Source organism: Baudoinia panamericana, assembly GCF_000338955.1.
Source record: "Baudoinia panamericana UAMH 10762 unplaced genomic scaffold BAUCOscaffold_6, whole genome shotgun sequence".
NCBI lineage: Eukaryota > Fungi > Ascomycota > Dothideomycetes > Mycosphaerellales > Teratosphaeriaceae > Baudoinia > Baudoinia panamericana.
Genome location: NW_006911262.1, coordinates 835,699 through 850,128, shown reverse-complemented (window position 1 = coordinate 850,128; position 14,430 = coordinate 835,699). Strand labels below are relative to the sequence as shown.

General features: G+C 55.5%; 4 protein-coding genes across 4 annotated transcripts; 3 read left to right on the top strand and 1 right to left on the bottom strand.

The window, feature by feature from the left end:
* The first annotated feature begins 427 nt into the window (after nt 1-427).
* BAUCODRAFT_480336 (uncharacterized protein) lies at nt 428-887 on the top strand. The gene has a single exon (XM_007678382.1). It carries the CDS (start codon nt 571-573, stop codon nt 865-867), a length of 297 nt encoding a protein of 98 aa, XP_007676572.1. The 5' UTR covers nt 428-570; the 3' UTR covers nt 868-887.
* A 1,093-nt stretch (nt 888-1,980) lies between these two features.
* Nucleotides 1,981-6,471, top strand: BAUCODRAFT_24304 (uncharacterized protein; the record flags this gene model as incomplete). Its single annotated transcript, XM_007677807.1, has 2 exons — nt 1,981-1,999; nt 2,054-6,471. The coding sequence occupies 2 exons, from the start codon at nt 1,981-1,983 to the stop codon at nt 6,469-6,471; spliced, it is 4,437 nt and encodes a 1,478-aa protein (XP_007675997.1).
* A 91-nt stretch (nt 6,472-6,562) lies between these two features.
* Nucleotides 6,563-12,902, bottom strand: BAUCODRAFT_480348 (uncharacterized protein). The gene has a single exon (XM_007678381.1). The coding sequence runs from the start codon at nt 12,762-12,764 to the stop codon at nt 6,654-6,656; it is 6,111 nt and encodes a 2,036-aa protein (XP_007676571.1). The 5' UTR covers nt 12,765-12,902; the 3' UTR covers nt 6,563-6,653.
* A 335-nt stretch (nt 12,903-13,237) lies between these two features.
* Nucleotides 13,238-14,422, top strand: BAUCODRAFT_70600 (uncharacterized protein; the record flags this gene model as incomplete). Its single annotated transcript, XM_007678132.1, has 1 exon — nt 13,238-14,422. The coding sequence occupies one exon, from the start codon at nt 13,238-13,240 to the stop codon at nt 14,420-14,422; it is 1,185 nt and encodes a 394-aa protein (XP_007676322.1).
* Between the last annotated feature and the right edge of the window lie 8 nt (nt 14,423-14,430).

Below are 14,430 nucleotides of genomic sequence, written 5' to 3'. Positions count from 1 at the left end.
CTTGCTCCGCCCGTGGGTTGTGACCCAGAAGCTATCTCTGCGAAGGCAGACGCCATCATTGGATTGAAATGCTTGCGATAGCGTCTCCATCGTTCCACGCGACACAGGCCATTGTTTGGGGCGAGCCTGTGCATACAACAGCCGAGCTATACTGCCACCGTGCGCACCCCGCATCTGCTGCGTCTGGGGTGCTCCACGCGGAGAAAGACGAGCCACTAGGCCCAGCATGTGGGACGAAGCACCTCCCCTGGCAAACAGCCGCTTTTTGCACGCGGGCGCATTGACTAGCTCACCTTGTCAGCATATGTGGCTTTTCGTTGCTCAAATGAGCCTAAAAGGCCCCCTTGTCTGTGTTGTGGTAAGCGCAAGAATCGTGCCAAGCGTGTACAGTTCTGACCAGCCCCCGGCCTTCTCCACCCGTCCAAGGCCATATCGATCTCTCGCCACCCTTTTCTAATCTGGTCTGAGTCGAGAGGGGGAAATGCGGGAAAGTGGCAGGGTGCGCCTTGTAGTCCTCGTAATCCAGCTCGAAGGTCCAAAGTGCCGTGTCTTCGTCATGAACAATGTTCGATGCTTGACACTTGCCGGTCATCTGGCAGGTCAGGCAAGTTCGGGGGAGCACGTGAATCAGTAACGTCACCTTTGACCTTCGAAGGCTTCCGCCTAGGTCAAAGCTTGAGCGAAGCAGGCAGATGCGCAAGCGCAGCGTGCCAGGCTCGAGGTAAGCTCTGTAAGCGCTCGAAGCACGGGCTAGACTTTGTCACCGCACTTCCGCCAAGTGGCCCTCATTTACGCTGGATAAAGGTCTCAATGTACAGGGGTCGCAGCCTGACGGAAATATCGCGTATATTCCTGTCGATTAAGTAGGCTAAGCCGGAAGCCGCTCCAGCTAACACTCCTCCAAGACTCAGCTGTCTGGTAACGATATGTCCGGCGAGGTGGAAGTGAGTATGATGCAAGCAGTCCGTGACAGGAAGTGAGTGGGATGCAGGCAATGCGTGGCAGGAACCGCTTCCTCGCCGCCTGGTATTGTTGCCTCCGCGCTCTCGACCCTGGCAGTCATATACGTGAAGCGAGCAGTTCTGAGTAGGGCATCCATTTGCTTGACCTTGATGTCAGCCATGAAAGAGACGATACCGTGCTTGGAATCTTGCCGTATTTGCGCGAAATACTCCAGCACCCACATTAGGATTTCACCCGAAATGCGTAGCGTGCATTTCGTGGTGACAAACACACATTCAACAAAGGCTTTGGAGGATTGCGATGGTCCTTTTAGATATTTCGTTCAGAACTCCACGTCCCAGCGCAGGCCTCCATCATAACGGTTCGACTGTATGGAGTAAGGCGGATAATGTGAAGCGCATTTAGACATAATGAGAACACTCATAGTTCTGCAGTCTTCCAACCTGCCGACGGTGGCGCCGCACATGGCCCCATCGTTGTTGGGGAACCCTAGTCGGGAGGATGTCTTGCAGAAGAGCAGCCGCCTGGTGAGGCGATCGCAGGCTTCACGAACCAATACCGATGGCATTGTTCGTGACGGAATCATCCACTGCCGCGCGACAGAGATTTGCCCCTCAAGCAGGGACGTAAGAGCGATGCCATGAAGTCACGGTCAGATGTATATGCGCACAAGTGTATGCTCGAAACCCTCCAGTATGTATCGGCAAAGCAGTCAGGGGATAGGTAAACCTCTAGAGTCATAACAACTCAGGTCGGTGAATGGTGTTGTTCGCGCCGCAAGTGCACGTTGACGTCGACCGCCCGGAAGGGCTTAGTGCCACAGCCGTAGACGTCCGAGCTTGGGGCATTCGACGACGGCGCGGAGGAGCTTGAGTGCGTTGTAGTAGCTGTTGCAGCAGCACGATTGTACATTACACTGAGCGCCAGCGCTTACTAGATTCTGTCTCAATATCACGAAGCTTGTCCAAGGCGGCTTCGTTTGCGTGATATTGTACTTAGCCAGCGGATGCTGGCACCATGTCAGACAATGACTTGAGTATGGCCTGCTAACTTGCTGCCTGCTTTGACCTTCGTGTTGACGATAAGCCAGATCACCCCACGCTGAACTTGACGGAGCAAGAGAAGCGTGCATACGGCTTTCTGTTCGCGCAAGCCGACTCGGATCAGCTCGGAGTCGTCACAGGCGAACGAGCTGTCGCCTTCTTTGAACGCACGAAGGTCAGTCCGAACGTGCTTGGCGAGATATGGCAGATCGCGGACACGGAGAACCGAGGCCTTCTCACGAAGCCGGGCTTCTGCATGGTTCTACGCTTGATCGGGCACTATCAAGCTGGTAAAGAGCCGAGCGCGGAGCTAGCCTTCAAACCCGCGCCCATTCCGCGCTTCGATGGGCTGCAGATACCAGGCGTGTCTGCTCCTGTAGGGCCAGGCGCAGCAGTACCGAGCCCGACGGGTGCGCAATTCCCGATCAATGCTCTCCAGCCTCAGCTTTCCGGTCAGGCGCCCATCCGTGTTCCTCCGCTGGATGCGCAGAAAGTGCAACAGTACTCAAGTCTGTTCGAGCGATCTGGCATGCAGAATGGCTCGTTGGACGGTACTACCGCGAAGAACATATTTGAGCGTGCAGGCTTACCGAACGAGGTGCTTGGTAAAATTTGGACGCTCGCAGACAGGCAGCAGCGGGGTTTCCTGGACCAGACAGAGTTCATCGTGGCGATGCACTTGCTTATGAGCATGAAAACGCGAACCATGACTGCGCTACCGAATACTCTGCCTCCGGGCTTGTACGAAGCGGCTGCGAGGAGAGGCATTCCGCCACCACCTGGTAGCCGAGATGGTCCGCCCATTGTACGAGGCCCACCTTCTCGGCAGTTCACAGGCGGCTCTGTCGGCGTACCGGCGAGGACACAGAGTCCTCTCGCTCAACCTGCAGGGTTTTCTACGCCAGCCCCCCAGGCTCCACAACCTACTGGTCTGCCGTGGCTTGTTACCACCCAGGAGAAGGCAAAGTATGATCAATTCTTTAGCACCATCGACATCCAAGGCCGCGGTGTCATCACCGGAGACCAAGCGGTCTCGTTCTTCTCGGATTCTCGTCTGCCGGAGGACACTCTTGCAACAATCTGGGATCTTGCGGACATCAATAGTGAAGGACAGCTGAATCGTGACGAGTTTGCCGTTGCAATGTATCTCATCCGTCAGCAGCGGGCACCAAACCCTGCACCGCTCCCTGCCTTCCTGCCTCCGGCACTCGTGCCGCCCAGTATGCGACAGCAGCAGCAACAGGGCCAGTCTACAGCTCCCGTGTTCGACAATGCGAGCAATTCCCGGAATCTACCAAAGTCTGCGGCAGATGATCTTTTCGGACTCGATGAGCCCACCGCAGGAGCAACCCAGCAGCCGGCCTTGCAGCCGCAGATGACAGGTCTGCAAACGCAGACAACAGGCACACAAGATCCTTTCGCTGGTAGCATGCCTGCGAGTCCCAGCAGTCCTCAGCATTTCCAACCACAATCGCAACAACCTGCAAGTACCGTTTTTAAGCCTTTTATGCCGACTTCCGCCTTCGGTGCGGCACTCACCCAGCAGCATACGGGTGGCTCAACCAGCCCAAACCAGCGAGCATTCCAGCCGCCTTCTGCACAGCCATCTCATTTGAGGCAGACCTCAGCGGCCGAGGACGACTTACTCGGCGACAATGTCACGCATGCCGAAGAGGCCAGCAAGATCACCAACGACACGACGGAGCTTGCCAACATGAGCAGCCAGATCGGGAATCTACGCACCCAGATGGAGCAGACTCAGAGCAAGCGAGGTCAAACGCAAGCCGACGTAACGGCGACACAAACGCAGAAGAGGGATCTAGAGCTTCGCTTGCAGCAATTTCGGGCTCAGTACGAGGCCGAAGTCCGCACGGTCAAAGAGCTCGAACAGCAGCTAGCGGCTTCGCGCGACAGTACCAAAAAGCTCAGCCAAGAGCTGGCCATGCTCGAAGGCACATATCAAGACTTACAGACGCAACATTCCAGCGTTACGCAACAATTGCAGGCCGACCAGCAAGAAAATGCTAACCTAAAGCAAAGAATCGGTCAACTCAATGCGGAAGTAGCCCGATTGAAGCCAGAGATTGAGAAGATGAAGCTGGATGCGCGGCAGCAGAAAGGTTTGGTGAGCATCAATAAGAAGCAGCTTGCGACCTCTGAAGCCGAGCGGGATCGGCTTGAAGGTGAAAGGACAGACCTGGAGCGTGAAGCTGCCGAGCGGGCAGCGGCTGCCAGAAATGTACCAGCAGAGCAGCCAGCATCACACTTCGGACGTGACGCCGCAGCAGCTACCGGGCTCGCAGCGGCTGGTACAGCTGCGTTTGGTGCTTATGAGATGAGGAAGGAGCATCAGACCACAGAGGGTGTCATAAGTCCCGGCAGCGCCATGCACAGCTTGACGAACCCTTTCTTCCGGAAAGCGAGTACAGAAGGCGCAAATGAACGTGCTGTTAGTCCGCCCGCCACAAGCTCAACTGGTGCGCCGACACCGAGTGCATTCGATGCGCTGTTTGGTCCTTCTGCTGCATTTGCGCCCACTGGTCAATCGATTAGTAGAACAGGCACGCCACCCTCGACTAGCTTCATTGGGAGGAGTATACCTGCAGCAACCACGTCGGCTGCAGTACCTCAACACGGCATGACGGACAGTGTGCAAAGCGTGTCTTCCGTCGGCGAGCCAACACCATCTGCCACCCCACCATTGAGCGACCAAGCCAAGGACAGCCCCATCGCAGCAATCGACCCGCCACCTCCACCACCAGAGAACCGACAATTCCTGCCAAGTGAGTTGCCTGTTCGTCCGTTACCAGATAGGTCTCAGGAGGAGAGCGACGCAAGCTCGACACGAGTCCTGCCTCCAGCGAGCCGCATGGGCGGCACTGAAACGCCCCGAGAGCCTTTCGAATCTCGCGTAGCATCTCCTACACCAGCTGCCGTCGCCGAAACTGTACCTGGCGCGTTCCCGAGTGACGAGCTACAGCCCACCACGAGTGCGCAGGAGGTAGTGCCGGAAGACGAGCCAACTGCTGCACCTGGCCATCCACCCGCGCCGCAGAACGCGCGCGACGACTTTGATTCTGCTTTTGCAAGTTTCGGAGACAGCGAGAAGGCGAGAGACGCCACGGCAGAAGCAGAAGATCCATTTGCACCTGGATCAAGTCAGCAAGCTAACGGCGGATACTCTTCGGAGTTCCCGCCCATCCAAAGCCTCGAGCCGGAGGATGAAGAAAGCAGTGACGACGAAGAAGCGGACCGCCCTGAAGGCACTCCGGCAACCCACGGCGCCGCCGCATTGGCGCCCCCTGCAGCATCTGCTCCGTCTGCCTCAGAGCCTGCTCCCGAAGCCAACATCGCTGGTGCAAGGCCAGCTATCGCCACCGTGGACTCGACCTTGAGCGATCTGCCTGGTGTGAGTGCACAACAATCGCCGCCATCGTATGAGCAAAGCGACGCACAAACGCACGGCGGCAGCGGCGAACGAACAGACGCGAACCATTTCCCGCCCGAATTTGGCGGCTTGCTGCCGGCGAGGGAGGACCCTACAAGTCCGCCGCCCCCGGCCGGTGGCCCGCCGGTAGCGATAGCCACTAACAGCAGGGAGCAGGAGGTACCCACAAGCTACGCTGCACCTGAACGTACGACAACTGGCTCATCGAGTCTATATCCGAACACCGTCCCACAGACCCCAACCTCGAATGACATCTTTCATGATGCGAACAGCAGGCCTTTTAGTACCGTAACAGAAGCGACTCCAACACAGCCTGCACAAACCGTGGGAGGTCCTACACGATCTCAGAACGCCTTTGACGATTTCGACGACTTCGCCGGACTGTCGGAAGCTAAAGAAGCAGAAAGGACTGGTACCGACTTCGACTCCAGCTTCTTCAGCAACAGCACGCGAAGTGTAGATGAGTTCAACCCCGCATTTGACTCACCTGCTGCCAGCATGACAAACACGATGGCCTCATCACAGCAGACCCCGCTTGCTCCTAGCAGCCATGGTGATAGCTTCCCAGGCTTCCAACCGAACAACAGCAGCAGCAGCCCGTTCGACACCACTGGCCGCATACAGAGCAGGATTCAGAGCACGCCGCAAAATGGGCAGCATGACTGGGATGCCATCTTCTCGGGTCTTGACAGCAGCAAAACCGTGGATACATCGCTCAATACTACTGGTCACGATGACCCTTGGAGCACTCCCGCAGCAGCTGCCACGAATGGAGATACATCTGCGGCAAAGACGCCGACTCCTGCTTCACCAGTCAGAACGTTCACAGCCAGACCCGCAGATAAGGCGGCGCAGATAGGACGGGCAATAACGCCCGGCACAGAGCACGATGACCCCATACTGAAGCGGCTAACTGGCATGGGATATCCAAGAACGGCTGCGCTCAACGCGCTTGAGATGTATGACTATGTAAGCTTTCCACAATCTATCGGTCCCCAAACGTGTGGTGTTCGCTAACGACGTATGGCAGGACATTAATAAGGCCGTTGATCACCTGACGACCAGCTGATTGTATATCCACAGTACTTCAACTAGATGGTGTTCTGTACAAAACCTACATAGCGGCTTGTAATGTGTGGATAATTCATGCGATTCGCTTGTTCACAATGCCACAAAAGAAAGTGGCATGGCGTAAGCTGTCAACTACCAAAGTTCATCTTCAGTGCTATAGAAGGCTCCCGGCCATTTAATGCGGCGTCCTGTGTCTGCTGGACGCCATTTCGTGACTTCAGTATCTGTTCGAGCAAGCCGCGCCGCTCGCTACGCATATGCGATACGATGACCCTGAAGCTCGCATTGTCCATGACCGCTAGATCCAACAAGCGCACGGCAGTATCGTCGAATACTTTAGGTCCGTCACGTTGCGCGCGCTCCAGCAGCGTCTCCATAAGTAGAGCAATGAAGACGGGCCGCTGTTCAGGCCTGACTCTAGACGTGTACATGATTAGTGTTTGCGCTGTCAAGCTTTTACTCTCTTCCAAGCCCTCGAGATCTGTAGGGTGGCGCAGGAAGGCCAACGCGCAGGTTATTAAGGGCGCCGGCGCCACTCCAGCCATTAGCAAAGTCCGCATGCAGCTGGCTGCAACTCGAGACGTCGTAGGGGCTTCCAAGCTTTCGCACAGTTCGACAAGGAAACGGGGCACCAGAGTATCGTCATTGTCGAAGGCACTCGAGGCCGTAGACAGCAGGATGCTCACGGCGAGTAGGGTACTCTTCTCACATTGGAGACTCCAATCCATCTCACGCTGTTGTGCATTCTTTAATATCACTAACATGCGTGCTAGAACGCTCTTGAGCTGACTGCGCGTCTCGGCGCTCATGTCGTCTGCGATACTGGCTACGAAGCGACGGAAGATCGGCAGCGACTGTGGCACGACAGAAGCTTGACAGGATCCAGTCATGAGGATCGTCACGAAAATGTGAAGAATGGATGCATGCAGGTCGGTCTGGATGATCGCGGGGAAGACCTCAGAGACATCGACAAGTGATTGTAGCGCAAGCCGAGCTAGAGCTTGCGCTTCCTCCGATGTCTCCAATCGAACTGATACCGGTATGTCGGCAAGTCCAGAAACCACGCCACCAAGCACCAAAACGATAATGCGGGTGAGCTCGAAGAGTTGCTCGACATCGTCATTGAGTGCCTCGCCATTCACAGGTGTTTGAAGGCCGTGCCTCGCGGAAGGGTGGGCTAGACAAAGGTTGCGCGCAATCTCCACCACCAGCACCTGCACGTTGAGAGCCTCCAGGAAAACCATCCTAGACAGCAGGTCCACCGTCTCAGAGAAGACGACAGGTTGGTAGATAGCGCTGCCGGCCACTGACGGTAACAGTATCTTCTTTAATGCGCGTAGTATATCAAGGTTGCGCTGCTGAGTGGTGACAACATCGTCCATACTACGCGCCGCCAGTGATTCGAAAGCCAGCCCGAAGAGTACGAAAAAGAAGGCCACGGGCTCTTCGCGGTAGTTTATCCCGGTAGGCTTCCTTGTAATGCCGTTTACAGCCTCTACATCGGCTGGCTCGTGGTCATTGGTATCCTGGTGTTTCCCGTCTAATGCCTCGAACACGAACTCGCTGTCTTCGTCGATCAAGCTTGCAATCGCATCCACAAGACTCAGCCACGAGTCAGTGTAGAAGCTGAGTAGTGTCTGCCTGTTCAAAGCGGCGTATACCGAATCGAGTTCAGACGACAACGGTGCAGTATCTGCATTGGCTGAGATTTCAGGCTCGAAGCGTAGACGCGAATACTCTCTCAAAGACGCCAACCATAATGGGACGAGCTGCGCGATATGCGGCTTCACGACTTTCTCCAGGTATGTCTGCTCTGAGCTGGCGATCTGCAGTTGCGCCCAGGCGGAAAAGACCGCCATTCGTACCATCAGCTGCGCATTTGCGCTGAGCGCTCTGAGGTCACCGATGCTGGCTGACTCGGCATCTCTGGAGAAGCTATCGAGTGCGGACACAAGGACCTTCAATATCCGGCCCATTCGGTCCACATCAGTGACAATGCCGGTCGCGATGAATGTAGCGCACACGCTCACAGCTGCAGCTGCAAGCTCGGGGGAGGAATCTGTCGCGAAGGCCGGAGTAAGAGCAGAGCTGATCTGAGCCTGATACTGCTCGAGCAGCATGGCTTCGGGAAAGTCCGGATCTGGGGTGCGGCCGAACATCTTCAGCACTTTATCTATGATTTGCATGCCGACCACACGAAGCGCAGCCACTCCCGCAGTAGAGGCGGAAAACGCAATACGGACAACATCCGCCACCCTTTGTTGCAGAGCTGCCTCTCCTAGGCTGTTTTCGGATACTGCAGCTTCTTTACTGATGTCGATGATGAGGTCGTGCAAGCATGACATGGCGAAGAGCCGGACCTGCCATCGCATAAGTTCTTGCGTGGAGCTCGGCGCTTGGGTCTCTTCTTCCTCCTTCGTTGCGCCATCAGCAACAGCAAAGCCTGCAATCTCTTCGTCCTGCAAGTCAGGACCAGCGGTGTCTTTGACCGCAGCCGTTTTCGGTTGCTCAACCTTGGCCTTAGTCTTGGTAAGTATGGCATTGCAACGCTGGATCCATCCCGCTGGATCACTAGGTCCGCTCTGATGCAGCCAAGTAGTGAAGATACCGCGGATAACAGCCGTCGCTGGCGACATGTTTAAATGGTCCCACAGTCGTTCTTCGAGACCCGGCCTTGCGGTACGCATGATCTGAGGCGCATCTCGCCGCATGATTACGGACAGGCCATGTAACGCAACGCTCGACAGCTCGGCCATCTCTGAGTCGATGTCGGCCTGCAAACGTTCTATGTAGGCCGTGAAATCGACATAGCCAGGTGCGTAGAGCGATAGATGCTCCATGCACCGCAGGCTCTCGAGCAGAACAGCACAATCTTCCTCCAGCGAAAATAGTCGTACCAACATCAGAATCATATCACGTGGTTTCGCCATATCCTGGAGATCCGGACCCAAGACGTTGATCGTGGAATCAATAGATCTCGCAATGGAGGCCGTGACCGGCAATGCCATTATCATGTTGCTTGATGCAAAAGCGGCAATCTCAACATTATGGGTGTCAGAGACGTATAGTTGACTCAGGACACCAATTGTACTCGTAACATAGCCCGAGAAGTTCAGTCCAGCTGATTCGGCGACCTGCGCCAGGCTGTCAAGTGCCCAGAAGTGCACAAGCGGGTGGGTGTCTGCCGCCAGCGACATCAGTATACCTACGATGTTCTTCATGTGGAAGCCGGCGGCCATGCCGCCGAGCTGATCGTGTATCCTTGCAAGAGCGATTGCGCAGCCTGCGCGTACGTGCGGCTCCCGGTTCTTGATGATAGTGTCTGTCAGAAACGTGATTTCAGCAGCGGTTGTGGCGTTGCCAGACTGGAAACAGAGGTCCGCAATCGCGTCTGCAGCCATCAGCCGCACACTGTGCTCAGGATCTTGTATAATGGCGTGTAGCAGAGATTGCAATGTCTTCTCTGTTGTTCCGCTTCGCAAACTGCCCTGTGTAACGGAGACTTCTCCATTGCAAACATTACAGGCCGTCTTCAGCGCGAGTGCTACGTTGACGGTGATGGCAGACTTCCGCGCTGGATCTTTTGATAGGGACGGCGCGCTGAGAGAAGACGCTATCTGTTCCAGCATGCCTTCTTGAATGCGCGGAGCTTGCAAGGGTAGGCTGAGGCCAAAGGCGGCAATAGCAGCATTCACTGCTTCAGTGCCTGCCGGAAAGACCTCGTCACCACCTTGGCCATCAGCGTAGACTGATGTTGCATCATACTCCGGGGCGCAGCCGATTGGGGAGCTTACTGCATCATTGATGGTGTGTTCTGTGTCCTGCCGGCAAGACCAATGACTGCTGGGCATGTGGGTGACGGGATTCGTAACGACTAATCCGTGGACAAGTCCAGTGACTCCAAACCCGGTGTTATCTCCAACATCCCAGATGGTCTCAAAGGCCGCGGCTGCGCTTGCAATGGCCGCGCCTAGCGAGATGGGTGCAAGATAGTCAGGGTCTGAGAAGCTTGCAACGGCTAATGGTAATACAGTGGAGTGTGCAGTGGTCTCAATGCTATCAGCAGGGGCCAGAGTAAGTAACTGCGAAAAGCATTGAAAGACCCTTCGGCGCACCATCACCTCGTAATCTTGCAATTGCAGGACCGGTGAGAGTCTGTTGTTAGGATCATCACTCGTCTTCTTCTCAGGCAAGCCCTGTAGGAAAATGACAGAGTTCTCCAGCATAGCCGACAATCTTCTTGAGATATCGGATGTTAGCAGCCTTCGATTGAAAGTGAGAAATGCTTTGATGGACCCAAGGGCACACTCTCTGACGTGTGCAAGGTAGCTGAGCTCAATCATGTTCCGGTGACTCGTGTGGTCTTTGGTCGCAGGCCTTGGCAAAGCGTTCTTCCATAGTAGCATAAGCTGCGACAGATGTATCTTGACAAAGTTCGGCCCTAACGACATTAGACCCCCTATCATGACCCAAGCGACCTGCAGCTGACAGCTTGAGATGCGCAGGTCTGAGCTACCGCTAGACTTCAGCAAGGTCGTGGCTTGCTGCAGCACCCTCGCATAAACGTCCACTGAGCCGTACAGAGGATGATGACTGGATGCGCTGAGGACAGCGGCAAGCCCATGAGCATACCCAATGCAGCGTTTCGGACCTTGACGTGGGCCGGCAAGCAGATTAAGCTCCCTGCTAACGCTGTTCATGCATATGGTAACGGTGGGTAGCAATTGCTGCGGACAAGCAAGCACAAACGTGCGCAACGCTCGCGCGGCATGGATCTGTACGGTGAAGTTAGGATGCTGCAAGACCTGTATAAGCGCCTCTCTACAAGTATCAGCGAGAGTCGCAATCGCTGCTCCCAAGTACTCGGTGAGTGAGGCGATCGTGCTGAGGGCTCCGATCAGTGTCTGCTTAGTTGGCTCTGGGCGCTCCCTCACTGCTTGCGGATAGTCCTTGACAATGTCGTTCAGTAGAAAGCGGCATGCGTTAAGCTGTGCAGTCTCGCCAAGCATTCTCCCGATTACGCGCTCCAGAATAACACGAATGAATTTCCGACTTAGCAGCTGCCTATACTTGTTCCAATGCAGGCTTGGATGGCTCAGCACATCACTAAATAGATGGCGCGCGATGTCTCCGAAGGCCTTCTCAACCACGCTTTCACCAAGCGCCTTGAACACCTTGATGTAGCACACCGCGATGCCTGCCCGAGCTTTGTTCGTTGTCGTTGCGCGTCCGTAGTGGGTAGAAAGAATCCTGAGCATTTCAATCAAGGTGTAGGAAAGTGTGGTGGCTGGCTTTTCAGGCGCTGGTGAAGACGAACGTGCGAGCTCTTCGTCCAACTCTTCACTTTTGGCTGCCTTCTTTGGTTTACGCGGCCTCCGAATTTGAGGCACGGCATCTGGACCAAGCGGACCAGAGTAGCTCTTCACCAGTTGAGCAGCAAGGCAGGAAGCTGCCGCATGTCGCACAGCCACAGAATTACTTTCGAGAGCTTTATAAAGAGCCGTCTGCAGCTTGTCAAATTCGTTGGAGTTGTCAAAGTATGGCGTAGTTCGTATGAGCTGCTCGAGGCATGCACATGCGCTCGCTTGTACTAGCAAGGCTCTGTCGCCACTCGCAGCATTGCGTGCCTGCTTCCAGGTACTGCGGCCGATCTCCTCGTCTACAGCTGTATTGATGCCCTTCAGAATGCGACTCAGAGACTTGAACAAAGCGCTCCGAAACCCTGCGTCACCAGATGCGACCTTGAAAGCCTTCAGAAGTGCCGTACAGGCCAAAGGCGACAAGCTCATGGCACTGTCACCAGCAGCTTCGTACACTGCCCCCAAAGATGAGGTGGCCGCATGCTTGGCTCTGAGATCCTTGTCTCTTGCCTGCACGATGGCGACAAGTTCGTTGATGGTCTCGTACAGGAGCTTCCGGTTCCCTTTGCTGAAGATGCTACCAAAACATCTCGATAGATTATCCCTTATAACACGTGAAACCGGCGGGGAGGACAATGTTATGATTTGGAAAAGCTCTTTCTTTAGCGCCGATTGTTCAGCGTTGACGCCTTCAGCATCCAGTGCTTCAACATGACGAACAAAGTCAGCCAGGAAGGTAAGTAGATACAAGCTCTGCTGCTCTGACGGCAAGCTATGCAGCTTTTTTAAGTCGAGGGTATATTGTGACTGCGAGTGCTCGCCATTGACGGCGGGCTCGGTTGCGCCATTGGCGGTCGAGGTAGGATCAGGCTCTGCCATTGATCGTTGAATCTGCGCAAGCCGCACACATATACCAAGAGTTGTGCCAGCAGCATGTATGTGAACGCATCCACTGCACCGTTTCGCCAACGGTAATTATCCGCAGGCGATCGGCCGCCGGAGGTTTGCATATTCTATCTTCGGCCGCTCTAAGTGGCCCTACAAAGGCCATCACACTCCGGACAGCTCACGTTTCACCGCCCAACAGGAAGCGCTGCACGAACGTCCTAGAATTTCGTCTGGCTGGCCGACCCTGTACTCGGAAAGCCGCTTACAATCCCTGCGATGCGATAAGTAGACACTGACCGAACACCTGCTTCATGGTGTTGGCCGCGGTGACGGAATACTTCTTCCCGTCTCAGCCAGGAGCCAAGACGAATCTCAGTTACATTGACGATGGCCGCGAACGCCGGGCCAGTGCCACTTACCCTGCGCAGAGTGTGCGACGGCCGGAAGAAGAGCTTCAGCCGGATATGAACCGCCCAGTGCAGGAAGCCATCGATGACGATGCATATAGGCCGCCGTATCTTCATGCTATGTTAGCTGGCGGCTTGGGAGGCACCACAGGTGACATGTTAATGCACAGTCTCGACACGGTCAAGACGAGGCAGCAGGGTGACCCGCACATGCCGCCGAAATATACCAGTATGGGAAACACTTACTGGACGATATTGAGGCAAGAGGGTGTTGGTCGCGGCTTGTACGGCGGTGTCACGCCGGCCTTTCTGGGCAGCTTTGGCGGGACGGTCATCTTCTTCGGGTGCTACGAATGGAGCAAGCGCTTCATGATTGATCACGGAGTCACGCCGTCTGTAGCCTACCTGACATCGGGCTTCTTCGCGGACTTGGCAGCAAGTCCGCTTTACGTCCCAACCGAGGTGTTGAAGACGAGGCTGCAGCTACAAGGGCGCTACAATAATCCTTTCTTCAGCAGCGGGTACAACTACCGGTCGTCACTGAACGCACTGCGAACCATTTACCGAACAGAAGGTGTCGGCGAGCTGTTCTCCGGTTACAAGGCCACACTTTTCCGTGACCTGCCATTCTCCGCTCTACAATTTGCCTTCTACGAGCAGGAGCAGAAGCTGGCCAAGCAGTGGGTAGGTCCTGGCAAGGACATTGGACTCACGCTGGAAATTCTGACTGGTGCAAGCGCTGGTGGTATGGCAGGCGTGCTAACGTGTCCTATGGATGTCGTTAAGACAAGAATACAGACTGAGCTTGATCCCGAAGTTGCGGCGAAGGCAAGACAGGTCAAGAAGGCGAAGACGAGCGCACCGACACCGAACGTGCCTGCCGCACGGGTGGACCCGCACCAGCCAACGCATAGGCCCTCTCCTGCTTCCACTTCGCCCGTCGTACAGACTGCAAGGCAGCAGACGCATCCAATCTCAACTTCCGGACCAAGTACCGCACTCAAGCACCACGGTCAAGTCGCGCTTGACACCGAGTCAGTAGTGAAGGCTCTACGCATCATCTACCGAACCGAGGGTTTTGCAGGGTGGTTCAGAGGTGTGGGCCCTCGAGCCGTCTGGACCAGCGTCCAGAGTGGCACGATGCTGCTCGTCTATCAAAAGCTGATAAAGTGGTTCGATGCACATCCACTTTCACGTGACTTAGATGATGAAGGCTTGAGAGGAGCGAGCTTAAGCTCTTAGGCAGGGCA